Consider the following 27,755-nt stretch of genomic DNA (forward strand, 5'->3'; position numbering starts at 1 on the left):
GTCCAATAACTTCGGGCTGAGCTGGAGCGTAGCCTGGGGAAAGAGACGGACTGACAGACACCCCCAGCCCTAGGGGCCCGGTTCCCAGCGTGACTCCCCAGCCCAGGTAACCACGGGCCCCCTAGTCCCAGCCTGGCCGGGTCTCCCACCCGCTCTCAGCCTGTGGTTCTGGCTCTGCCTTTGTCTGGGAGCTGAAAGCGACCTCTGCTCCCAGCCCCCCGCGGCAGCGCTCCGGCAGGGCAGGGAGGCAGCCCGGGGGGTCCCGGCCGGGGCGGGTGAATGCGGACGGGGCAGGGGGGGGCGCGCAGGGAGAGGGACGGGTGGAGGCTGGGAGCAGCGCTGGCGGCCGGACGAAGCAGAGGCGTTCACAGGGGGCTCCGTGGGAGCCGGGGGGGGGGGGGGGGCGATCTGGTTTGTGGAAATAAAGCCAATAGTACTTTGAGGGGGAAATGGGGGCCCAAAATAGTCCTGGTGGCACAGGGCCAGTAGGAGGGGTAGGAGAGCCCCCACCTGTGAGAAAGAGCCCAGGCGCCTGTGACTGAGAGAGCGTGTGTGTGTGTGTGAGAGAGAGACAGGGGGAGAGCGTGTGTGTGTGTGAGAGGGAGAGAGCGTGTGTGTGCGCCGTGTGACAGCCAGAGAGCATATGTCCTTGTGTGATGGGCAGAATGTGTGTGTACACATGTAACAGGGAGAGAACGTGTGTGTGTGTGTGTGTGTCAAGGGCAGAGGGTTTGTGTGTGTGTGTGACTGGTAGAGAGCATGTGTGTGCATGTGACAGGGAGTTGCCTGTGTGTGTGTCAGGCAGTGTGTGGCTATGTGATGCACAGAGAGCATATGTGTGCTCATGGGATCAGGAGAGAGCGCACATGTGTGTGCACACCAGGCGACTTGTGTGTGTTTGTGCAATGGGCAGAAGAGCGCGCGTGCATCGCCTACGACAGGGAGAGAACATGTGCCAGGCAATGTGTGTGTTAGAGAGACAGCCAGCCAGCAGAGACCGTATGTGTTACATTAATTTATTGGAATATATGGACATAAAGACTCACAGGTGTCCAATAGTAAACATTTTAAAACAAAGTTCAGGGTTTTGGTAGTAATAGTATTTAGTACCCTGGCAAATACCCCATTAAACATTCTTTTAATCCTTTAATAAAGATACAAAAAAGGAAGGGACAATATAGTTAAAGGTTTGACATGTAAAGTACCAAATAAGGCTTTTATTTTAACACTGTTTTTTCTTTTTTTAAAAGAAGCAGGAGGGAGTTTCTAAAAAGGAATGTTCCCTCCCCCATCATTTGACAGATCTTTAGATGGTATTAAAGATAGTAATAACTGTTAGTGAAGTTTGATTTTTTTATTAAAGGCAAAAGCAAGACATGCACACATCAGGGGACAGAAAAGGACAGCAGAGATAGAATGTGCAGTTTCTGTCTTTGTTGATTTTGACTTGCAGTTTCACTGTTGGAAAAAACACATGTTGCAAGTCACACTAAGACTTGGCAAACTTGTACCAGTATTGAGCTGTTTAGGGCATTGCTTTTAGCTGCCTCTTTGGTCAGAAGTTTACAGCCATATTGCAAAATATACGGCCTTGGCTGACTAAGCCAGACTCTTGTTAAACAGAAGGCAAAAGAAGAGGGATAGGAAAGAGAAGAAATAAGATGGGGAGGCAAAAAAACACCTAGGGGTGGGGGGACAAAGTCTTACATCCCAGGGGAGGTGATCATCTGAGTCCCTTTTTTTGCCTGAGTCTGGTAAGAAAAATCTCTTAGGATCAGGATGACAAAGGCCCAACAGTGTCATGGAGAAGCCTGGTCATCCAGGAGACAATGCGGTCAGGCAGTCATGATAAAGCTTGATCCTTCCTGATCTTCTCTCTTGCAGTCTGCCTGCATCCCCCTTTGCCAATTTTCCTCCAAAAATCTCTCTCCTTTTTTTAAAAGGACCTTATTGCAGTATATGCACACCCAATTCCCCTTTTGGGTCAGATCTTGGGTGAGGGGGCACTGCAGTTACAGTGCACCAGACTGTCCTCATGCTTAAGACAGCACAGCTGACAGGTTAGAGTAAATATGGCTGCCCTCAGGTGCAAGGCTGTACAGCCTAACAGCCAGAGTCAGGGGCCACTCAGGAGGGGAGGTTGACAGCTGGGGTAAGAGGCCCAGGCCCTCCCTGCTCCACCAGGTCCTGGCCAGGGTCCTGTCAGCAATGAGTGTGGACAACACCTAGTCAGCAGAGATCCTACTGCAACACGCTGACCTTCCTCAGGTGGGAGATACCATTCACTCCAGCCCCCCGGGCCACTTTCTACTGTGTCTTCTGAAACCGGGATCTGTACATCTCAGGGTCTCCGGGCTCCTGGCACGGGTCACTCCCTGGGATTCTGACTCCAGTCAGGCCACCGTCAACAACAGGTCTCTGATCTGGTCCTCAGGATCCCGCAGTTAGGTGCTAAAGCAGGTTCTGGACTGGACTGGAGCCTCCACCAAGCATCCATCCCCTTCAGCAGTCAGCCTAGAATGAGCTGGGCTGCTCCCTTTTATACTAAAGTGGCAGTCGGAGCATGCCTAGAAAGGTCTGAGGGGTGGGACTTCCTTCGCCCACAGTTTGGGATTAACCCTTTCTTGCCTAGTGCAGGGTATGCACACCCTGTCACAGACCCCAAAAGGGGAGTGGTGGGTGGAATAGCCCATCCCCTCATTATTTTGTCCACCAAGAGGCCCAATATCTGACACACCGATTTTTGGTTCATTGACTTCTGGTCCCAGGCATGCCTGTAACACAGATTTGAATTATATCAGTAGGCCTTTTGGTTTAGATTAATTCAGGCTTTCTGTCCCCCTTTTGCACCATTTCCCACCATCATATATTGTTAGAGGTTATAGTAACATGTTTGTAAAACTTTTGTTTACTTTTTCACAGTTAGGCTCACAATAATTGCAAGGCCCCAATTGTTCCAACAGTGTGTGTGTTTGAGACAGGGTGATCAGATGTCCCAATTTTATAGGGACAGTGCCAATATTTGGGTCTTTGTCTTATATGGGCCCCTGTTACCCCCCCCCCCCCGCCCTCTGTCCCAATTTTTCACAATTGCTATCTGGTCACCCTAGTGCCAGATGGGCAGAGTGTGTGTGTGTGTGTGAGAGAGAGAAATGGGAAGAGAGCATGTGACTACAAAGACAATATTTTAGTGGGGAGAGGGTCTGTGAGGCGCAGGAGCATGTGTGGAGGACATGCCAGAGAGGTGAAGGCAAAGAACACGTGGGGGTGACACTAAAACAAGGCGCATATGAGAAGCGTGTTTGGGTGAGGGGTGGCCACGTGGGTGAGGGAACGTGTGTGTGTCAGAAGGGATACAGTGAGAGGCGGGCTCATATGTGAGGAGGCAAAGGCTCATGAGGGGATGCGCGTGAGTACAGTGGGGAAGGGAGGCACGGATGCTGGGATCCCGTTCTCCTCACCTGCGGGTTCAGATCTGTTGAATGCTGTTAGAGCTGGTGCATACCCCTCCGCTGGGTCCTTGTACAAAAGGAGGGGTTGTTGACATTCCCACCAGCCAGTTTCCCCATGGAGATACACCCTAATAACCTAGATATAACCCCATGTCACCCAGCACTGGGCTTGGAGGAGCCTGTCTGTGCTGGGTGGGGCAGGGAGCTGAGGGAATGGGAGGTGGATGGGGAGGTTAGACAGGGGCCTGTCTGTGCTGGATCAGGGCAGAGAGCAGGGGGTATGAGTGGGGGAGATAGGCACGGGTCTTTCAGTTATGACTTCTTCTCTGGAAGCTCTGCATATGTGGTATGAACCATGCAAATTCTGCCAGTATTGGGAACTTTCACTCACTCCCTTGTTCAAAGATAAGTGAGGAGGAAATATGCTCCCTGTTAACATAGTGTGTGAGCATCCCACAGGCCTTCATGTATTTATCCTCACATACGCTTGTGAACCAGGCCAGTCCGACTGTCCCCAAGATACAGGTGGGGAAATTGAGGCACAGAGAGACCAAGGTCTGGTCTACCCTTCAAAGCTTTACTAGCACAGCTTGGGAGGGGGATGGAGGGTGCGATACTATTACCGACAGAGCTATACCAGTAAATGCTCTAGTGTAGATGCAGTTACACTGGTAGAGTTTAGACCACACACCAAACCAGCATAAGCTATGTCAGTGTAAGCACTTTTATACCAACTTAACTGCATCCCCACGACAGGGTATTGGCGGTGTAGCTATACTGATGTAATCATACCACAAACCCTACCTCATGTAGACGAAGCTAGAGTGGCTGTCCCAGGGTCCGAGTCTGACAGAGCAGGGAACTGAACTCGGCTTTCCCAGGTCCCTGGCTCGTGCCCCTCATTGCCCTATCCCCCCTCTGGAACGATTCTCTAACAAGGAGAGGTGGTCACTAGCTGGCTGTAAGAACACACAGTTTTTCTGGCACGAAAGGCTGCGTCCACACTAGGAGAACAGGAGTGTTAGCAAACGTGAGGCACAATCCCAGGGACAACTCGGCCATTGTTGTTTTTACCAGGAGTTAGCAGACTGAGCTAAGCGCTCAAATCCCTCGGCACTATGGAATTGCCCCCTCACTGTCTGTGTTTCCCTTGCCCTCTCAGGAGCTGCGGGAGAAGCCCCTCTTTCCAGACAGCAGCATTGCCGGCTCCAGGAGGTCGCTCTGGTTTTGCAAGACAGTTTGTGCTTCTGGGCCCTCGCACCTGATCCCCCATCCGGATCACCTGGTGTCAAAAACGGGACACTGGGGTAGGAAGCCGGAGGCTGGATGCTTCCTGCCAGGGGCATGAATGAGCCAGAAAGGCCTGGGGTCTGGGCTCATCCCCTGCTGGGATAAGGACACCCCCGGGGAGCAGCCATGGCTGCAGGGCAGGGGGCAGAGGGGGCCCTGGACCTGCAGTTTCAGATCCAGGTGGAGCAGTCGGTGTGTCCCGCTGGGCTGACGGAGCAGCAGGCCTCAGCTGGGCCCGAACCAGATGCGGGATTGGAGCGGGCGGGTGGGCTGCCTATTGTGGTGCAGTCCGGCACCATTGGGGAGCTGCTGAGATGGGTGGCACCGCAACAGGCCCGGTATGCGTCGCAGAAGGAGATGCTGCAGCACTGGGAGGACGTCTGGCAGGAGGTGCTGCAGGCCCTGCGCATCCTTCCGGAGGTGGGGCCGGCTCCGGCCTGCATCCTCGGGCACGGAGAGCCAGAACTGCCGCCCCCTCCCAGAGTTGTGCCAGCACCGACTTGTGCACGTGGGTGTGAAAACCCCACCTCCCAGGGGGGCAGAGAGTCACCCAGGGGTCTGGAGCAGGCTGGGATCGAGCCGAAGGAGGAGACGGCACCGTGCCGAGAGGAGCAGCTGTCAGCCCCGCAGACCCCTGCCGAGGTTAATCCAACTCCAGCACCTACATGGGGAACCCTGCAGCTGCCACAGCTGGCGCCAGAGGACGATATCGAGGCCTATCTGGCCACTTTTGAGCAGGTGGCTGATGCCTGCCAGTGGCCGAGAGGGGAGTGGACAACCCGACTGGAGCCGTACCTCACCGGGAAAGCCCAGCTGGCCTTTGGTAGCCTAGACATCACAGAGACAAGTGACTATGGGAAGGTGAAGGCGACCATCCTGCGTCGCTATGGCATCAGCCCAGAGACACAGCGCAGGCGCTTCAGGGAATTCTGTTACCAGGAGGCCAAGAGGCCCCAGGAGGTTTACAGCCACCTCCGGGAGCTCTGCCATCGCTGGCTGGAGCCGCAGAGCCGCACCAAGGAGCAGATCCTGGAGATGCTGATCCTGGAGCAGTTCCTGACCATCCTGCCGGAGGAAATGCAGAGCTGGATCTGGGAAAGTGGTCCCGAGACCGGCGCCCAAGCAGTGGCCCTGGCAGAGGGGTTCCAGGTGGGACAGCCAGAGATCGAATGGCCAGGGCTACAGGTGAGAGTTTAACTCCAGTTATCTCAGTGAGGGACCAGGGTGGGAAGGGGAGATAAACCGTGGAAGCCACAGGGGAGCCAGGGTTCCTGTATTTGTCCCTGTAAAGTCTTTGTCCAACATGTTCAGGAGTGTTCATGTCCAATATGTTCATGGAGAGTGGGTGCTTCAGAATTTGGGTGCCCAACATGAGTCAACCGCCCCAGCTACAGTTGTGTTATCTTTAGCACATCCCCCTGGAAAGCTGGCCCCACCCGTCTCCCAGCTGGACAACTAAAAACTGTCATGCCCCAAGTTAGTGGCCACTCATGGACATCTGAGTGCTTGGAGACTCATGTGGCCCTGACAACTTTAGAAGCATCAAGGGGAGAGACCTTGACTAGCGAGAGCTACCAGTGCTGCTAGTCAGGAAATTCTGAAGGAATGAATTCCCCACACATGGGGCATCTTAACACAGGTGTGTCTGAGATGCCCTGAGGGAGAGTTGGAGACGGTCTGCTCTCATTTAAAGTCTCCCTTATAATAGTGATATCTCAGGGTTCTCTCCTGCAGTATCGTGACTGGTTTGAGTTAAACCCCACCCGGTGTTGATTTTCTATGAAAGTTTGTGATTCACTCTGTAAGGGCGGCTATCTTGTAGTGAAGGTGCTCTACAAAATTATGGGCCTCATGGAAACAAGCCAGCCTGCTCTTTAAATTCACTGTGTAAGGGTGGCTGTCTCCCAGAGAATGTGCCCTCCAAATTGGAGGGCCTCAAGCTAACATGCAAGTCACCTCCTCACCAGAGTTACTTTGTAGAGCACAGAAAACAACATGGTAATTTGATGTGGCTACGAACACCATCTCCCCACACTAAGATTCATAAATTCCAAGACCAGAAGGGACTATTGTGATCATCTAGTCTGACCTCCTGTCTAACAGGCCAGAGAACGTCCCTGAAATAATTCCTAGAGCAGAACTTGTAGGAAAAACATCCAGTCTTGATTTAAAATTTGTCAGTGATGGAGAATCCACTCCTCACGCTTGGTAAATTATTCCAATGGTTAATTACCCTCACTATTAAAAATTTGCACTGTATTTCCAATCTGAATTAGTCTAGCTTCAACTTCCAGCCATTGGATCATGTTAGACCTTTCTCTGCTAGACTGAAAAGTCCATTATTAAATATTTCTTCCTTATGTCAATACTTATAGACTGTGGTCAAGTCACCTCTTCTTTTTGTTAAGCTAAGTAGATTGAGCTCCTTGAATCTATCACTATAAGGAACGTTTTTTTTATCCTTTAATCATGTTCACGGATCTTCTCTGAACCCTCTCCAAACATCCTTCATGATCTGTGGGCACCAGAACTGAACAGAGTATTGCAGCAATGGTCGCACCAGTGCCAAATACAGAGGTAAAATAACCTCTCTACTCCTACTCGAGATTCCTGTTTATGCATCTCAGGATCACATTAGCTCTTTTGGCCACAGCGTGACACTTGGAGCTCGTGTTCAGCTGAATACCCATCACGACTCCAAAACCTTTCTCAGTCACTGCTTCTGAGGATACAGTCCCCACTCCTGTAAATATGGCCTCCATTTTTTGTTCCTAGTTGTATATATTTACATTTATCTGTATTAAAATGCATATTGTTTGCCTGAACCCAGTTTACCAAGTGATCTAGATTGCTCTGTATCAGTGACCTGTCCTCTTCATCATTTACCGCTCCCCCAATTTTTGCGTCATCTGCAAATATTATTAGTGATGATTTTTTGTTTTCTTCCAGGTCATTGGTAAAAATGTTAAATAACATAGGGCCAGGAACCGATCCTTGTGGGCCCCACTGAAAACACGCCCGCTTGATCATGATTCTCCATTTACAGTTACATTTTGAGACCTAGCAGTTAGACAGTTTTTAATTCATTTAATGTATGCCATGTAAATTTTATACCATTCTAGTTCTTTAATCAAAATGTTGTGTGGTACCAAGTCAAATGCCTTACAAAAGTCTAAGTATATTATGTCAACACTATTACCTTTGTCATCCAAACCTGAACTCTCATAAAACAAAAAACAAGATAATTTGACCGGACCTATTTTCCATAAACCCATGTTGATTGGCATGAATTACATTATCCTGTTTTAATTATTTATTATCCTATATCAGCCCCTCTATTATCTTGCCCAGGACTGATGTCAGGCTGACATGCCTATAATTATTCAGGTCATCCCATTTACCTGTTCTATAAATTGGCACATTAGCTGTCTTCCAGTCTTCTGGAACTTCCCCAATGCTTCAAGACTTATGGAATAGCAACACTAACGGTCCAGCGAGCTCCTCAGCCACTTCTTTTAAAACTCGTGGATGCAAATTATCTGGGCCTGCTGATTTACAAATGTCTTACAAATAGCTTCTGTTTAACATCCTCCAGGGATACTAACGGAAAGAGTGTTCTCGTATGATGAGACTAAATCATCTGTTTTTCTTTTCCCAATAAAGCACAGAAATATTGAACACTTCTGCCTTTTCTACATTATTATTGATAATTCTACCATTTCCATCTAGTAATGGACTAGTACTATTGTCAGGATTCAAACCCCACCATGCACACCCAAATTCTGTGGGTCCTGTTTCCTCGGCACTTGGCCCTGACCTGCTTTTGTGCCTGATCCCCTGATTTCAGGGATTGGCCCTGGAAAAGCTGGCGCTAAGTGGGATGCAGGAGGATGGCAGAAGTTGGGAGGGAAGGGCTAGTGTCTGGCACAAGCATTAGTGAGCAAGGGGTAGCCTTGGAGTGGCCTGTGCTAAGGTGGATGATTTTGTGGTTGCAGGAGCCAGTACAGTTTGAGGATGTGGCTGTGAGTCTGAGTGAGGCAGAGTGGTTGTTGCTGGATGAGGAGAAGCAGCAGCTCTACAGGGACATCATGTACGAGAATTACCAGAGCATCCGCTCGCTGGGTGAGTTGCATTATTATCCAAACTTCCTGCCCACTGTGGAAGCTCTGGGCAGAACTGTCCAGAAAATCATAAATCTTTTCCACTGAATTTTATTTTTTAAAGAAACTGAAAATATTTTAAAAAAAAATTCTTTTTGCAAAAGTATTCCAAATTGTCCAACAAAACCCAAACTGAAAATCTAAATCTTTGCCTTTTCTTTTGCCCCCTCCTCGCTCTGCTTTTTCCCATCCTCTCCTCTCTCCTCCTGCTCCCGCTTTCCCCCATTTACTATTTTGCTACTGGGAAAAAAGGAAAAACCGGAGAGAAACAAAAACTGGAAACTTCTTTTGTTGGAAAAAATAGTCTGTTTTTCATCCAAAGATGTTGCGGAACGAAAAATTTTGACCACCTCTGGGCTGGCTTTGAGCAGAGCTGGACAGAAAATGGCAATTTTTTTCAATAGAAAATTTCAGTGGAAACTAATATTTGTTCTAGTTTTTGTTGAAGTTTTCAGTGGAAAATTTATACTTTTCAATGTAACCCCAACACTTTTGGTTCAAAAACTGCCAAAAAAAATTAAAAATCAATAGAATTTTAAAAATAGCCAAAATCTGGGTTTTGGCTGAAAATTTTAAATTTGGGGGACTTTGATGTTAAAAAAAAAAAAATTGACTAAAGCACACACTCTCTGCTAAAATTTTTGTTCCATCAAACCCCCAATTTTCTGTCACAGAAAGAGTCTGGATAGTTTTTGAGCAACTCTCACTCTGAAGTCTCTGCTACCCCCAAACCTGGCAGGCTGCAGGGAGCTTCATGATCAACTAGAATTTTTTTACCTGTGAGAAATTTCTGACTTTTGTTCAAATTTCAGAAACATGAAATTAGAAATTTCCCATGGAACCAAAATGTTTGGAAAATTCTGTTTATGAAAGAACTGAAATGGAATTTTATAAACATTTCTGGCTGGAAATAGGATTTTTATTTTTAATTTTCACAAAACCTTTTCACTAAATATTTTTGTCACTGAAAACCCTCAGATATGTGTGGGGTTTTTTTTGTTTTTTTTTTTCCTCAACAAAAACCTGAAAGTTCTAAACACCGCCCCCCCCCCTTAAAAAAAATTTCACAGTGGGGAAAGAAAAATAATTTCCTGAGCCAGAGGCGCCGACTTTCTGATTTTCCTGGGGGTGCTTGACCCCCACTCTGCCTCAGGCCCCGCCCCCACTCCACTTCTTCCACCAAGGGCCCACCTCTTCCACCCACTCCCCCAAGTGCACCCCACTCCTTCTCCTCCTCCATCCAGGGCCTCCTGCCTCCAGCTTCTCCCAGCAAATAACCCAGCGGGTTTCAGCTACAGGGGGAGCTGCTCTTGCAGTTGCTGCTGTGCTGGTGAAATTCACCCCTCGGGAAGCATGACCCTCTTCCAGGTGCTGGTGGCAGCTCGGAGGGCCAGGGTCAGTTCTCCAGTGGGGTGGTTCAGAAGTTACTGGCTGGGACACCCACCAAAATTCCAGCTTGGCCCAGGTGCTTTGCCAGGCAAAACTGCCCCAGGCCCGGCGTGTGGGGCTTGGAGATGCAGAGAGCTTTGTGCCTGGGGGTGGGGGCCCGGCCCAGGCTGGGAACAACCAGCACTGGATCAGCCAGCCCCAGCTAGTGAGTCCAGCTGCCTTGGCCGTAGCCTGGCCCTCTGCCCCCTCAGTGCGCTGAGCTGTTTCCTGAGTGCCGCCCCAGCACTGGAGCACCCATGGAATCAGTGCCTATGTCCTGAGCAGCTCTGTGATGGGCTGGATGCAGGAATCAGGGGGTGAGACTCTCTGGCCTGGGTTATGCAGGAGCAGGTCCAGTCAAAACACTGAATTTCCATTTCACTTGACATTTCAAAATTTGTTTTCATTCTGCATTGGAACAAAACCAAACGTTCTTGAAATGAAACACAAATTCTTAAATTGTTTAGGCATTTATTTTATTTCTTTTTTTCTGTTGTTGTATGATTTGGATTATTTTTACCTTATTTCATGACATGCAGTGCACGCTATGGCATGTCCTCTTGTGAGAGACAAAGTGGGTGAGGGAATTTCTTTTATTGGAACAACTTCTGTTGGAGAGAAAGACAAGCTTTTGAGCTTACACAGAGCTCTTCTTCAGGACTGAAGGTTACAACACCACTGCATACAACATGGCCTCTCATGTCACGTCATATAATATGGCATATTATGCCATAACATTCAAAATATTTTAATTTTATTTTGAAAAATATTAAGGGCAGTAGCTGCTTAATACAGATTGAAACATCTTATTTTCTAGATCAAAGTGTCTCCTGTTTATGGTGTAGTGAAAACATTTAACACCTGTGGAACTAACATGACATGAATCATAGAAGATTAGGGTTGGAAGAGACCTCAGGAGGCCATCTAGTCCAACCCCCTGCTCAAAGCAGGACCAACCCCAACTAAATCATCCCAGCCAAGGCTTTGTCAAGCTGGGCCTTAAAAACCTCTAAGGATGGAGATTCCACCACCTCCCTAGGTAACCCATTCCAGTGCTTCACCATCCTCCTAGTGAAATTGTTTTTCCTAATATCCAACCTAGACCTTCCCCACTGCAACTTGAGACCATTGCTCCTCATTCTGTCATCTGCCACCACTGAGAACAGCCGAGCTCCATCCTCTTTGGAACCCCCTTCAGGTAGTTGAAGACTGCTATCAAATCCCCCCTCACTTTTCTCTTCTGCAGACTAAACAAGCCCAGTTCCCTCAGCCTCTCCTTGTAAGTCATGTGCCCCAGCCCCCTAATTATTTTCATTGCCCTCCACTGGACTCTCCAATTCGTCCACACCCTTTCTGTAGTGGGGGGGCTCAAACTGGATGCAGTACTCCAGCTGTGGCCTCACCAGTGCCAAATAGAGGGGAATAATCACTTCCCTAGATCTGCTGGCAATGCTCCTACCAATGTAGCCTTGTCACGGAGTCCCCAGACGATGCTCTGGAACTGCTCCCTACGAAGCCAGTCAGGACTCTGGGGAAGTCTCCTTTCTGGGAGCAGCCTGTCTCCAGGACACACAGCTCACACAACTTCCACCTTCCTGGGTCTGACCTTGGAGCATTCAGCATCCTCTGCCCCTCCATGCGTTTCCCACAGCGAGTCTGCCCAGGCAGGCTCCTGGGGAAGCCAGAGGGTCCTACCCCCCAACTTCGCAGTCAGACATGACTCTCAGCTAGCCAGTAAAACAGAGGTTTATTAGACGACGGGAACATGGCCTAAAACAGAGCTTGTAGGTGCAGAGAACAGGACCCCTCAGCTGGGTCCATTTTGGGGGGCAGTGAGCCAGACAACCACTTCTGCACTTCACTCCATGTCCCCAGCCAGCCCCAAACTGAAACTCTCTCCAGCCCCTCCTCCTCTGGGCTTTGTCCCTTTCCAGGGCCAGGAGATCACCTGATTCCTTTGTTGTCCAACCCTTTAGCTCTCACCTTGCAGGGGGGAAGGGCCAGGCCATCAGTTGCCAGGAAACAGGGTGTCGGCCATTCTCTGTGTCCAGACCCCTGCACACACCTGCCCTTTAGGGCTCTGCAATGATCTTACACCCTTATCCCACCACCTAGATGCTTAAGAACTGCATAGGGGAAACTGAGGCACCCCCACAATATTCAGAGGAAACATTAAGAACAGTCCCGCTTCGTCATAAGCCTTTTATTTAAAGTGAATTTTGTAATGTGGTGTTACACCACCATGGGTTCGGCTCTGGCAGCTACAGTTTCAAGCTTATCAGAGTGAAAGTTCCCTCTGCTCCTTGCTTCAGAGTTAGTCTCTAGGAACACATAAAGACCAAGGGTGGTGACCACACATACATTCAGTACAAAGTCTAGTCTATTTTACAGGTTTTATTAAAGTTACTAAAGTTATGATTACCCAAGCATATAGAAATTCTATACAGAGTTATGCACAAGTTACAAATACAGTTATACTCGCATCCTTAACAATAGTGTTAGGGCATGGCTACACTTGCAGATGTAGAGCGCTGTGAGTTAAACCCACCTTCGGAGAGCGCAGCAGGGAAAGCACTGCAGTCTGTCCACACTGACAGGAACAAGTGCACTGGCATGGCCACATTTATGGTACTCGCAGCAGCATTGGGAGCGGTGCATTATGGGCAGCTATCCCACAGAGCACCTCTTCTCATTCTGGAGCTGTGGCTTGTGGGAAGGGAGCAGGGGGGCATTCTGGGTCCTGTCCCAACCTCCCATGATGCATCGCTTTGCATCCCAGCAATCCCTGTGCTTCTGATCACATTTGGCGCCATCTTTCAAAGTTTTTTGTACTGCATGCTTTGTCTTCCCTTTTGGTCTGTGGGAATGGAGCCCGAACTGCTGAGAAGTATGCTGACGAGTCTCGCCAGCATCTCACGTTTGGCAGTCGAGTTATTCCTTATGATCCAAAATGACAGTGAGGGCTCAGACGATGATATTGACTCGAGTAACGCATATGACATGAGTTTGCTTGTGGCATTCATAGACATGCTCACCACAGTGGAACACCACTTTTGGGCTCGGGAAACAAGCACTGAGTGGTGGGATCACATAGTCATGCAAGTCTGGGATGAGAACCCAGTGGCTGCAGAACTTTTGGATGAGAAACGCCACTTTCATGGGACTGTGGGAGAAGCTCGCCCTCACCCTGCAGCGCAAGGACACAAGATTGAGAGCTGTCCTGATGATGGAGAAGCGGGTGACTATTGCAATCTGTAAGCCGGCAACTCCAGACAGCTACCGATTGGTCGCTAACCAGTTTGGAGTGGGGAAGTTGACTGTTGGAATCATGTTGATGCAAGTTTGCAGGGCCATTAATCGCATCCTGCTCAGAAGAACCGTGACTCTAGGTAATGTGCATGACATTGTGGCTGGCTTTGCACAAATGGGTTTCCCTAACTGCGGAGGGGCGATAGATGGCACACATATTCCAATTCTGGCACCAGCCCACCTAGCCTCAGAGTATGTTAATTGGAAGGGCTATTTCTCTATGGTTCTCCAGGCGCTTGTGGATCACCGTGGGTGTTTCATTGACATTAAGGCAGACTGGCCTGGAAAGGTGCATCTTTCGGAACACTGGCCTGTTCAGTAAGCTGCAAGCTGGGACTTTTTTCCCAGACCATAAGATCACCGTAGCGGAAGTCGAAATGCCCATTGTGATCCTTGGAGACCCCGCTTACCCTTTAATACCATGGCTCATGAAACCCTACACAGGGAGCCTTGACAGCAGCAAGGAGCGGTTCAACAACAGGCTGAGCCGGTGAAGAATGACTGTGGAGTGTGCCTTTGGCTGTTTAAAGGGCCGCTGACGCTCTCTGTATGGGAAGCTGGACCTGGCTGATGACAGCATCCCCACAGTTATATCCGCATGCTCTACCCTCCATAACATTTGTGAAGGGAAGGGTGAATGATTCCCTCAGGCATGGAACTCGGAGGTTCAACACCCGGAGGCTGAATTTGAACAGCCAGAGAGCAGGGCTATTAGAGGGGCCCAGCGCAGGGCTGCAGGGATTAGGGATGTTTTGAGGGAGCAATTTGAGGCTGAAAGCCACCAGTAATGTCTGGTGCCCTTCACGGGAGTGAAGTGCAGTGGTTCCAGTATTAGTAGGAATCTGTGTGTTTGCTATGCTGACTTGCAGTGCCTGTTTCTTTCCTGGGCTAAGGTATCTTTTACTTTATGCAATAATAAAGAATGTTTCCAAAGCCAAAAAATCAATTTATTCATTTATTGAAAAGAAACACAACTGCTTGGGAAACGGAAAGGGCAAGGGGGTGGGGTGGGGAATGGTACAATCACAGATTTGTGTATGTCCTGTAATCATTCTCAGCCTTCCTGTCTGGAGTGCTGTGCAATGAGTGCTGCACTTCTGGCTGGCTATACCACATGGTGATGGGGGTTGAGTGCAGAGGGAAAGGGTCTTAGTTTTCAGGGCTGGGTGGTGAAGCTACAGGTGTTGGAGGCAGCTGATGGTGGTAAGAACCCAGATGTTGGGGAAAGTGGGTTAGAGGTGACATGAGGGCACAAGGGAAAGAGTTTTGGGACAAGGGCTGCAGGCGGGGTTGGGCACGATAGTGTTCCGCCTGCATGACTACGAGCGCCTGGATCGAGTCTGCTTGGCGTTCCATTATGCTTATCCGCTGATCCATGCTTTGCTGCCGGAGCACCATGCTTTTGTGCCGGCGTTCCTCATTCTGCTGGCGGATCCTCCTTTCACTGTCCCACCACTCCTGCACTTTTCGATTTTCATTACTTGAATGCTGCATTACTTCATGCAACATGTCTTCCTTGCATCTACATGGTGTGACAAAGTTCCTGCTCTACCTTGGTGGGTCTTGTGCTTATTGGCAGATTTGCTCGCCTTGGAGCTTCATGGCAGCCCTCAGCTTGACTGTTTTTCTGAACCCACAGTCCAGGTCAACTCCTCCTGTGTCTGACCAGAAGTTGGGAGGATTGGGGGGGAACCCGGGCCCGCCCTCTACTCCGGGTTCCAGCCCAGGGCCCTGTGGAATGCAGCTGTCTAGAGTGCCTCCTGGAACAGCTGTGCGACAGCAACAACTCCCTGGGCTACTTCCCCATGGCCTCCTCCCAACCCCTTCTTTACCCTCACCATAGGACCTTCCTCCTGGTGTCTGATAATGCTTGTACTCCTCAGTCCTCCAACAGTCCGCGTTCTCACTCTCAGCTCCTAGTGCCCCTTGCTCCCAGCTCCTCACATGTACACCACAAACTGAAGTGAGCTCCTTTTTAAAACCCAGGTGCCCTGATTAGCCTGCCTTAATTGATTCTAGCAGCTTCTTGATTGGCTGCAGGTGTTCTAATCAGCCTGTCTTAATTGTCTCGAGAAGGTTCCTGATTGTTCTGAAACCTTCCCTGTTACCTAACCCAGGGAAAAGGGACCTACTTAGCCTGGGGCTAATATATCTGCCTTCTGTTACTCTCCTATAGCCATCTGGATCGACCCTGTCACAATGGCCTCTTTCTGATTCTTTGGAGTCTTTCAGCCAGTGATAACATGGATAGCTGAGATCTCAAGGTTGCATCTGTAAAGGCAAAATGCAACACTTAACAGAGGCAGCATTGTTCACACCAGACAGAGCAATGATTCCCCCATACTTAAGGGCAAGTACAGTCTACACAATAGCATAATTTGCCCATCCCAAAACAAGCGCACATAACCCACAGGAGCCCCAAAATGGTGAGTAAGCACAGGGTCAAGCGTGACTGATTGTTTCACGGCTGAACTGTCCTCTGGGTTTCTGTGCCTTGGGGAGAGCCAACAGTGGCAGGGGCTCCCTATACTGAACACTGTCCCCACATTTTCCACAGAGTTCATCCTGGAAGATATCTCGCTGCTGAGGGTGACTTGGGAAGCAAGGGAGGGTCTTCTACTGCAATGCAGATTCCGCCCTGGCCCATATGCAGCTTGCCTGTGTGCAGCAATGGTCCCTCCGCCCCTCACGGCACAGTGGCACGGACAAGTTAGCCTTACTGGGACAAGGAACACAGTGGCTCTCCCAAGAAACCTGCGCAAGAGCATTGCCCAGGTTCTGGCTGAGATCTTTGAAGAGACCACTGAGGCCAATTACCACGATGTGAGAGAGCACATCAACGCCCTATTCCACATCTAGGCATGCATGCAGCCGAAACCCTCCTCTCCCCCAGAGCCTGCACCAAGTAACTTCCTTCCCAAAATAAAAGCTGCTTACCGGGAACCTCCTCTGGTGTTTGTCCTTCCCCAAGCACTGGCTGCCGCAACTGGCTACCTTCCTCCTGGCTTGAGAACAGCTCCTGGCTGCATGCATCTAGGGATGCTGGGGTGTCTTTCTCCGCTGGAGCACCCTCGCTCCCGCTTTGCTGCTCCTCTTCCTGCCTTGTTGAACTGGGCTCTGAAGTGTCCATGGTGGTACTCAGAGTGGAGGTGAGGTCGCCCCCAAGTATCGCGTCCAGCTCTTTGTAGAAACGGCAGGTCGCAGGGGCAGCACCGGAGCGGCTGTTTGCCTCACAGGTTTTGCAGTAGGCATTCCGCAGCTCCTTCACTTTAACTCTGCACTGCAGTGCGTCCCGGTCATGGCCCCTTTCCATCAGGGCCCTTGATATCTGCCCAAAGGTACCATAATTCCTGCGGCTGGCGTGCAGCTGGGACTGGACAGCTTCCTCCCCTCAAACACTGATGAGGTCCAGCACCTCACCATTGCTCCATATTGGGGACTGCCTGGCTCGTGGAGGCATAGTCACCTGGAAAGATTCGCTGATGAGAGCACTCCACGCCTGGCTGAGCAAACAGGAAGGGGATTTTCAAAATGCCTAAAGAATTTAAAGGGCAGGTCTGATGGTTGGTCATCTGAGGGCAGGGCAGTAGAGTTCAAAGTGATGACCAGAGTGGCCAGAACAGGCATTGTGGGACACTTCTGGAGGCCGATAAGAGCGCACTATAGGACCAGGGCGTCCACACCAGTGCCGCGGCACTCCAGCGGGGGCGCAGCAAACGTTATTCCACTCGCCCAGGTGGAGTACCACCTCAGCAGCGCTGTAGCCGCGGAGTCAGAGCGCTCTAAGTGCCCCGCCAGTGTGGCCAGGCAGTGAGCTAGTGCGCCCGGGGCTCCTTTATTGCGCTGTAACTCGCAAGTTTAGCCAAGCCTGCAGGGTCTGATGGGTCTCTCATGGCTTAGTCATCAGTAGAGGGATGGTTCCTGCTGGAGCCTCCCAGAGGGAGCTTAATTTTCCCGTTCGGGGCATCCCCTTTTTATAATGTGATTCTGTCTATACCTACATTCTGCGCATGTCCATAAAAGTGTCAACCCTCTTTTCTCTTATTGGTCTGTGTCCCCTGGAAACTTAAGGGACCCCAATTTTCTATAGGCTGGGTAGGTTCCCTTTGTTCTCATTAGTATCAACTCACAACCTGAATCCCATGGTTAAGACACATGTCTGAGACAGATACGCCTTTACAGTATTTTTATGATCTAATATTAACCTTCTGGGTAATTTTGCACAATGTTACCACTTGGTGCCCCTTTTCCCATAACCTTAGGGCATTAGGTTATTTCTCGGTCATTGGCTTGAGTCATCATTTCTTGTCTCCAAGGCCCAAAATGGCTAAGCTAAAGTCTTGCAGGCCTCAACCTACAGGTTCTTGTGTTTCAGTTTGTCTGTCTTACTTACTTACTTGGTTCCTCTAAATACCGATCGATTTTATACTTTTATAATCCTACAAATTAATTTCCAATGAATATATGTAATATAACATTGATTAATCATAACATCACACAATAAATGGATAAACTAAAATCATTGGCTACATTTCTTCCCCCCACCCCCGACAGGGTGAGTGTTATCTCATTATAATTGATGATTGGACAATAAGAGCCCTGTCACATATATATTACATGACAGTATCCAGCCATGATTAATACAATAGTACACATAGTAAGAATACTATAGACAATAATCCTTTTTTTCCATCCAATTTTCATCTCTCTTGATACAATGAATACCTTATGAGCTGCTACTGTCAAAAATTTCAGACAGTGCTTGGTTTGTCTTATTTATGTTATTCCTAATTTTAATTAATTGCACATTTTTTTTCTTTAACGATTGTTTTAGCTGTAAAGTTTAATGGTTTATATGCATGAAGCACTGGAGTGCTCCGTTCAATGAGATCCCGGTGATCTGGGTTGCTAAGAATAACTGTTTCATTTTCGAAAACATTGGAGATATTGTCGTGTGCCCAATAACTGTGGGTACTTGTTGCTTAACACGAAAATTTGGATGTGTTACCATACATCCAAGATGACCATAATAGAATTTCTTGTGACTAGTTACTACACAATATTATTCCTTTTTGCTATAGGCCACATATTTCGTAAAAGATTTCTATTTGGTTAGTTGCACTGCACATGATACCCGTGTGCATTGCGTTGGTACCTTTCCAGCTGGTGACACAGTGGAGTTGTTACATCAAACACATTATACCTACAGATCCATTGATGCACCTTTTGAGAGCAGGAAGCAATCCATGGGACTTTCCATATCTGGGCATTTTGGTGATACACCACCAGTGCAGGTATTTGCATTTGTTTCTTATAGATATCATCTTCTAGGTGGCCTATGGAATGGAAAGCCAATTGATCACATACGTCCTTATCTGGATCGAATACGACCAATGATACTGTGAACGAGGCATATGGATCATAAAATGTCACAGGTTTCATTTAAATAATGTGTCATCATTTGGATGTGGTTTCACAGATCCCAAGTTTCTATTTGAACCAAAAGATTTTTTTTTTTTTTAAATATATTTGGTTTGGCATTCGACTTTCTCTTCTCCATGTTTTGAATACAATGTGGACAATACCAATTCAAAATTTGTTGATCTCTGATTAATTTGGGTACTTTTCTTAGTTCCAAGAATTAATAGGTATTATTAATAGTGTCTATTACATATTCACTATATAATGAACAAATAATTTCTTTTCCAAGTTAATGATTTTTCCCTGATCATTATTATATTTATCAACTGATCCATCTTATTTTGAGTTTCATTAAACAATTTGGTTATTTCCTGCATATTATACACCATAAATAATTTTTTTATTTTGCTAAACCTTTAATTCCTTTAACATGGGGTTAATTACTTTTTTTAGCTTCTTTTTTTAATCACATAATTGATATGCCTTATGATTCTTTTAACATTAACCTTATTTCAAATTAGCACCTCTGAACTAATAAACCTGTGATACTGTTCAAAACTAACCTTATCAATGAGAAGTACTGAAAAGAAAGTTGCAACCTTAATATCTTTACAATAACTAAATTCACTTATTTACCAATTTAGATAAATTTCATACAACAGGGATATGAATAAACTGAACTTGATTAATTAATACCCCTGGTATAGACGTAGCTGTGAGACCACTAACAGGGCCTTCTTGCAAACTGAACACTTCACAAGGTTCTGTGAATAATGGTCTTTTCCATTACTGTGGCTTGTACTTTTACTTTAAAATATTTATTAATAACTTTTACAATACCCGAAGACTTAATTTGGCTACAAGCTTCATATTCTCCTTTATATTTATAATTTAGGTTATATATATGTATCTGGTCGACGCTTCAGTTTTTACTGAGCTTTGGCATTTGGTTTTGTTTTTCCATAATCCATATGGGATTCCACCACTTATTGATGAAGATTTATCTTCACTTGTAATATGTTTTATATCCTCCCCCCGGATTTCTTAATTAAGGGAGAGATGTTTTTCCCCAATCTACATAAGGCATGTGTTCATTCCCTTTTATGTTGTATTTAAGAACAAGTTTCTTATCTATTACTTTTTTACCTTTTGATAAGATTTGTTATGAGTGGTTGGAAGAAGCATTTGACTGACTAAATTTCTTTGTTTTTGTATCTCCAGTGGAAAATCCTTTCCACAATACAAACTTTCACTTATCCGTCAATGCTAACCATACCCCAATCTATACAGACCTGATGTATGACTTTGTACCTTATGTATTTTCAAAGCTGTGCTATTAGTTCATGCTGAAAACAATATTTTAACCCAAGTCGTAATTATAAATTGTCCTTGTGCTGGCTGATAATTCCATTTGAAGAAAATTTCAGTTGAAAAGCGCTGATCTTTCACATCTTAATCTGGTTTTATCCGTTCTTGAGCCCAGATCACTGTTATAATTTGCATCCTGCACAACAGGCAAGTTTGAGCTTAGTTCCAACATAAAATTTTGATTTGCCTTGACTATTCTTGGTTCTTGTTGTACTGGAAGAGTCTGTTTGGTCTGAAGTGCAGTATTAAGGCAATAATACAGCATCAAAGTTAAGACATGCATTTTTTTCTTTTCCCTCTACTGGCCTGGCTTTCTCTGATCCTTTACTTCCTCTTTTGTTGTCAACATCTCTGGTTCTTCTGCCTGTGGAGAAATATTTCTTTTCAGGTACAACTTTAATTCTATTAACATGATAGAATTTATCTACCTTTTTTTGATTCTGATTCTTTATACAGAGGAAACGGAGTCCATTTATAATATAATGTGGCCCAGTTCACTGGTTACATAAATTGTGTTCTGATACAGCATATTACCACCTGATCTCCAATTTCCCAAGCATTCTCTCTTTCTCCTTTATTAAAATAAACCTTTGCCTTCTGTTTGGATTTTCCCAATTTGATAGCTACCTGCAAGAGAACCTGATTTAAATGTTTTTTAATGCTTGCACATAGGTTTTCAGTTTGACTTCCTCTAGCTGTGTGCCACTGGTATGCCACAAAAGATGCTTTGGCATTCACGTGGTTTGCCCAGTCATCACCTCAAAGGGTGTATGATCTGTGGAAGCAGTGGGAGTTGCCCTGAGTGCCGTTAAAATGAGTGGAATCAGGGTATTCCTACTGCATCCATTGGCATCTACCAGTTTCCGCAGCATTCGTTTGATGGTGCAACTTGTTCTCGTTAGCATCCCTGATGATTGAGGTCTATGTGAAATGTGCAATTTTGTGGCACTCCCAACAACTGTAAACATCTTTGGAACACTTGCCCAGTAAAATGTGTTCCTCTGCTGGACTCTACCCTAGCAGGGAGTTTCCAATGAGAGAAGACTTGTTTCACCACGTCTTGTTGTTGTGGCTAAAGGAGCATTTGCCTCAAGGGGAAATGCTTTCACCCATTTGGAGAGTGGATCAATAACAAGAAGATATTGGTTTCTTCTGATCATAATAAGTTTCTGTGATTTTTATTTTGGGAGGTATTGATGTGAAAATCTGGGTTCAGATTTTCCCTGGATTAACATCTGGGCACACATGAGGGTTCCCAGAATACAACAGGGCTTCCAGCAGGGGAGATAGAGTCCATGCTGGAGTTATTTTTATACCTCTGTCATGCAATAGCAAAGTTCAGTGTGCTAGGTGAGCATTAGATATCTGTCCATCCTTGATTCGATTAGAAAGCAAGAACTAGAGAGGGGTGTGTGTGTGAAATGTAGAGCTACTGGGTTTAAACCAATTAAAAATGCAAAATGCTTGGTTGTCCAGCTAGTGACCAATAAATATTTTTCACAAGTGGAATATTTAAGTTCCACTAGGCTCATTCTTTTGGAGCATAGGCTATTGGCCTAAATTTTTCCATTACTCTTTAGAAGCTACTGTTGCAAGTGCAATTGCACTCAGAGACCTTTTAAGTGATGCGGTTTGCTGGGATCTGGAGTGATCAGCACAGATGCTTGAATTACTACTCGCTTCAATTTTACAAATTGAACTGATCTGATCTGTCCTGGTCCAAGCAATCCCTTTTCTTTCAGAAGTTATACAGTGGACTTGCAATGAAAGCAAAGTTAGGAATGAAGTCTTGATGGTGTCATACCAACCCTAGAAAAGATCATAAAGAAGTTATGTCAGTAGGCGTCGATAATTCTCAAATTGCATCTGCCTTGTGTTGGGCTGATGTTTGACCTCCTTAAAACAAAGTAATACCTAAAAAAGAAAGACGAGGAGATGGTTTGTTCCTGCGCCCTCAAACAGGCATCTTTAAAATACAGCCAGCTCTCCTGGACTCCTTTCCCTCTCATATTAGCTTCCCAGGGGATCCTGCCCATCAGTTCCCTAAGGCAGTCTTAGTCTGCTTTTCTGAAGTCCAGGGTCTGTATTCTGCTGCTCTCCTTTCTTCCTTTTGTCAGGATCCTGAACTCAACCATCTCATGATCACTGCTGCCCAGGTTGCCACCCACTTCTACTTCCCCTACTTCCCCTGTTTGTGAGCAGCAGGTCAAGAGGAGCATGGCCCCTAGTCGGTTCCTCCAGCACTTGCACCAGGAAGCTGTCCTCAACACTCTCCAAAAACTTCCTGGATTGTCTGTGCACTGCTGTATTGCTCTCAGCAGACGTCAGGGTGATTGAATTCCCCGCATTGAAACCAGGGCCTGTGATGAATCTAATCATAGAACTATCATGACATTGCCTGCCATCACATTGTTCTCTCAGTTTTACCCCTTCCCCAACCTTGTGTCTTGTCTATTTAGATAATGTTGCCTCCTTGTTTCCTTGTATTCCTCTGTCTATCTGCATAGATCTGTTGTCTCTTGTCATGTACTAGACTGCGAGCTTTTTCAGGTACAAATTGTCTATTTGTTGTGTGGTGTTCAGTGCTTGGCGCAATAGGGTCCTGCTCCATGACTGGGGCTCCTAGGGCACTACAGTAATAGAATAAATAAATAAATAAACAACCACAGCACAAACAGAAGAGACTCTGATCTATGTCCTATGAGGCGCCTCACCGAGTGACCTGTCATGAAATAATGTGAAAAGAATGTAAAAATGAAAATAAAACAAATTTCTGTTTTGAATTTTCCTAAATTACATTTTCCAAAAAGTTTTCATTTTGAAAATTATTTGTTTTTGTGAAAAATTTCCTTAATTTGAAATGACATTTTCCAAAGGAAACTTTTCTTTGTAGAAGGCCAAACTGTCTGGTCAGAGTGTGGGCCCTGTTGGCCTTCGAACCTGTGACTCCACCCCAGAGTTCCTAAAAGGGCCTAGTCCCTGTCCGAGTACATCCGCATGCATTGTCTGCATTTTCTGCGTGTGTGAGCTTGGGGTTCCTGCTCCAGTGGACAGTGCTCTGGTCTGTCTCTGTGGGTTCAGAGTTGTCACCATTGGGATTGTGCCTGCCCCTCCTCCCACTAGCCGTACAACTTCCCCATCGTCCCCTCCCCAGCAGAGAGGGACCTTTGTACCAAGCCCTGGGGCTCGTTGACTGTGCCCTGATGGCTTCTTTTCTCTTCCCTATGGGCAGGTTTTCCAGTTCGCAAACCCGCCCTGATCTCTCAGCTGGAGCGAGAGGAGGTGCTGTGCGTCCCAGATCCCTCAGCCCCTGAGCAGCAGGAGACCCAGAGGGATGTCCCAACAGGTGAGAGATGAATCAGCCAGCTCAGAAAGCAAAATCCTGGGATCCCAGCCACAAGCTCCCAGGACAATGCCCCCTGGCTGCGTCTGCTGAGCCATGGCAGAGCTTAGCCACAGAGCCAGGAGCTCCCACAGTGCCCACGGTCAGATCCACTGAACCATGGGGGAGGCAGAGCCATGAATTCCTGGTTCCCCAAGCTACACTGTCCAATTTGGGTGCTGCCACAGACTCCTGCGTGACCTTGGGCAAGTCACTTAGATCCTGTGTGTGTCGGTTCCCATCTGTACACTGGGGAGAACAGCCTTGCCCTGTCTCCCAGGCATGCATGTGGATAAACACATTCAGGATTGTGAGGCACTTTTATACTATGGTGCTGGGTGGGGCCTGTCAATACCAGAGATAGACAGACACTTTAATATAACCCGTGTCTGTTAAACAGCTGCACTGGGCTGTGTGGACGTCCTTGATCTGGTTTTAACCAGGCTTGTTTTGGTTCAGTTCCATGCACATGGTAACAGGTTAAGGGTAAACCAAAGTAGGCACCTCCAGGTGGCAGTTTGCCCTGGTTTAGATAACGGGGTTACTTTGGAGCTGGCTGGAGATTTTTTCCACCACAAAATGACGATTTGCCGAATTTGAAACATCTCAGTTCTGACAGAATTTGGGCTGAAAGCAGGCCGGTGATTGACAGAAACCTGCCTGGTGTCTCGCCAGCTAGCCCCTCCCCAGCGCTTCAGCAGCTCCCCAGGAGGGCTGCCCCTGGCCTGGGGTTTCTGAACTACAGAGGCACCAGGAGCCTGGAAGCACTGGGATACCCGGCTCCCAAGCTCCCGGGGCCATCAGCAGCTGGCCTGGTGGCTGCCCTGGAGCCGGGGCTCCCAAGCACTCCTGACTCCACGGCACCTGCCTGAACGGGCAGCCGGGAATCCCAGGGAGCACATTTCATTTCACACACACAAACGTTCCTGCAGCTCAGTGTGTCCCAAAGGAAGTATTGCGGGGTCCAAGTTGTGAGGAAAATTTCCAGTTTTTGGGTTTTTGTGCCAATTCGGGACAAACTTTTTTCCAAAAACTCAAATATTTTTGTGAACTTTGAATTCCACGTTCCAGGCAGTGTTAGTTTAGATCCCTCTGCTGGCTTCCCCCTGCACCTGGGGCCCGGCTCACGCACCACTTCTCCCTTGGTCCCCGCAGACACCGGGAGGGGGCTGGACGCTGAGGAGCTGGCTGTGCCGCACCACGGGGAGGCGGAGGCACCTGTCAAAGCAGCTCCAACACCCAAGGCCTCACCAAGGTGGCCCAAGAGGAAAGCGCCCCAGAGCCCTGGCCGGAAGAGAAAGAAACCCTCTCTGGAAGGAGAAGAGCCAGAAGCCCCCTCTGAGGGTGGGAAACAGCAGCTCCCCACCTGTCCCATGTCCATGCAACAGCCGCTTCCTTCTGTGCACATGCAAAAGCCTTTCCGTCCTGTACGCAGGAAACAGCCACCCCCACCCCTGCGCCGGGAACAGCCTGTCCCTCCCGTGCATAGGGAACAGCTGCCCCCTCCCCTGAGCAGAGAACAGCCTGTCTCCCCCATGCACAGGGCACAGCCACCCCCTCCTGTACGCAGGGAACAGACACCCCCTATCCAGCTGCCCCATCTGCCATCCCTGGCTAAGTCCTGCAGCAAGGAGCCAGCAGAGCAAGATTCCCCTCCCAGCAAGAGCCCGCCCCCCTCTGAGAAGTCCTACCAGTGCCCCTTGTGTAGTCAGAACTTCAGGCAGAGCTCAGACCTGCAGCGGCACCGGCGTGTCCACACGGGAGAAAAGCCTTTCCACTGCCTGGTGTGTGAGAAGAGCTTCCGGCTGCAGTCCAACCTGATCGTGCACCAGCGCACCCACACCGGGGAGCGGCCCTACCAGTGCGGGGAGTGCGGCCGGGCCTTCTCGCAGAGCTCCAACCTCCTGACCCACAGCAAGATCCACCTGGGCCAGAAGCCCTATGCCTGCTTCGAGTGCGGCAAGAGCTTCCACCACAGCTCCAACCTCATCATCCACCAGCGCACCCACACCGGCGAGAGGCCCTACGAGTGCAGCGTCTGCACCAAGCGCTTCAGCGATCGCTCCACTCTGGTGCAGCACCAGCGCGTCCACACTGGTGAGCGCCCCTACGCCTGCTCCGAGTGCGGCAAGTGCTTCAGCCAGGCCTCACACCTGGTCAAACACCGACGCACCCACGCAAGCCCCTGCACCAAGAATAGAGCTGCCCCCAGAAAAACACCAGTCACAGCAGTGGAGAGAACCAGCCCCAAAAATGGGGCAGCCAGGGGGGAGGAGAGAGCTGCCCCTACTCCTGGGCTGAGTGAGAGGATTGCCATGCCTCAAAATGGAGCAGCTCCAGGGGAGGAAAGAGCAGCCCGGAAAGATGCACCCACAGTGGGGAAGGACAGAGCCACCCAGGAAGTGGTTTCAGAGGGGGAGAAGGACAAAGCAGCTCAGAAAGTTGCTTTGGCCAGGGAAAAGATAGCTGCCCCCAAACGCATGCTGGCAACAAAGGACACGCTGGCCGCAGGGAAGGAAAGGGTAACCCCCACACTTGGGCTGGGTGAGTTGAGAGCTGCCCTCATAAACAGGCTGAGCACAGGAAAGGACAGAGATGTGCCCGCTGTGGGGGAGAAGAGAGCACCGACTCCAGCTGCACCAGCCGTGCATGAGGAGCGAGTCGCTCTGAAAGATGCACTGAGGGCAGGGAAGGACAAAGTAGCAACAAACCACACATCAGCTGCGGAGAAGGGGAGCACCGCCCCCAAACGCACGCTGGCCACGGGTAAGGGGAGAGCCAACCCTGAACACGCACTGGCCACAGGAAAGGGGAGAGCCGGCCCCAAACACGCACTTGCCCCAGGGAAGGGGGGAGCCGGCCCCAAACACGCACTTGCCCCAGGGAAGGGGGGAGCCGGTCCCAAACACGCACTTGCCCCAGGGAAGGGGGGAGCCGGCCCCAAACACGCACTTGCCCCAGGGAAGGGGGGAGCCGGCCCCAAACACGCACTTGCCACAGGGAAGGGGGGAGCCGGCCCCAAACACGCACTTGCCACAGGGAAGGGGGGAGATGCCCCCAAACACGCACTGGCCACGGGGAAGGGGAGAGCCGGCCCCAAACACGCGCTGGCCACGGGGAAGGGGAGAGCCGGCCCCAATCACGTGCTGGCCACGGGGAAGGGGAGAGCCGGCCCCAATCATGTACCAGGCACACGGGAGCGCAGACAGCAGGGGAATCCTCTCATGTCACTGCGTGACAGGGGCAGGGATGGCTCACAGGGGGAACAGACCGTGAGGAGCCCCATCACTGCACGGTAGGGTCCGGGCTGGCTTCTCTGAACATGCATTCAGCTGGTTTTCCACTGACTGGGTGTGAAACCCCATCAATGTGCAGGAGGGAAGTAATGCCAAGGCCATAGGCTTGCACTTAGGCAGCAGTGGAGAAGCTGGCCTGGCGTGGGATGCATGAACAGCACGGAGAGGACAGGCAGCACGAAGGCACTTCTGGCACCGCGGGACCGGAGCTGGCAGAGCAAGTGGCTGGCGTGTAAAATGCAAGCACAGACCTCTCTCTCTCTCGGGGCCGGGGGAGAGAGGAGGCTGAAATCTTGGCAGGCACCAGGAAGGGAGAGTTGGGTGAATTTTAAACTCTCAGACTGGGCCCTGAGCTGAGGGAGTGTAAAAGAAGCTCTAGAAATCTCCCTCTGTGTGGAATTAAAATGAGAAAAAAGGTTCTGGTGTGACCAACTCGTGATCTGTGGTCTTGTCTCTTAAAGCCCCAGCTCTGCTTTTATATATAAAAAGAAAATCTGGGTCTAGTCCAATGACTGGAGAGAAAAATCAAGGAAACTCAAACCCTATTGGCTACAACGCCAGAGGGCAAATCACTCTGTCTTAATTTATTTTATTTTATTAAATCTAATGAGTTTTTAAACCGATTCTGTGATATTTTGCATCTGACTCC

General features: G+C 48.7%; 1 protein-coding gene and 1 long non-coding RNA gene across 5 annotated transcripts in view; one reads left to right on the forward strand and one right to left on the reverse strand.

Annotated features, from left to right (window-relative positions):
* LOC125637906 (uncharacterized) lies at positions 1–27,725 on the forward strand. Its single transcript, XM_048852968.2, has 5 exons — positions 1–106; positions 4,615–5,927; positions 8,738–8,864; positions 23,661–23,774; positions 24,966–27,725. Exons 2-5 carry the CDS (start codon positions 4,869–4,871, stop codon positions 27,107–27,109), a joined length of 3,444 nt encoding a protein of 1,147 aa, XP_048708925.2. The 5' UTR covers positions 1–106; positions 4,615–4,868; the 3' UTR covers positions 27,110–27,725.
* The window catches only part of LOC125637936 (uncharacterized), a 24,188-nt gene continuing 9,024 nt past the window's right edge, over positions 12,592–27,755 (reverse strand). For 2 of the 4 annotated variants that reach the window (XR_012669143.1, XR_012669144.1), the window contains exons 3-4: positions 16,577–20,792; positions 12,592–15,910 (exon numbers count right to left, since the gene is read on the reverse strand). This is a non-coding gene — a long non-coding RNA (uncharacterized LOC125637936). Of the gene's footprint in view, positions 15,911–16,576; positions 22,343–27,755 lie in introns of all 4 variants that reach the window. The other 2 variants (XR_012669146.1, XR_012669145.1) reach the window with 2 other exon arrangements.

This window comes from Caretta caretta, chromosome 6 (genome assembly GCF_965140235.1).
Source record: "Caretta caretta isolate rCarCar2 chromosome 6, rCarCar1.hap1, whole genome shotgun sequence".
NCBI classification, from domain to species: domain Eukaryota; kingdom Metazoa; phylum Chordata; order Testudines; family Cheloniidae; genus Caretta; species Caretta caretta.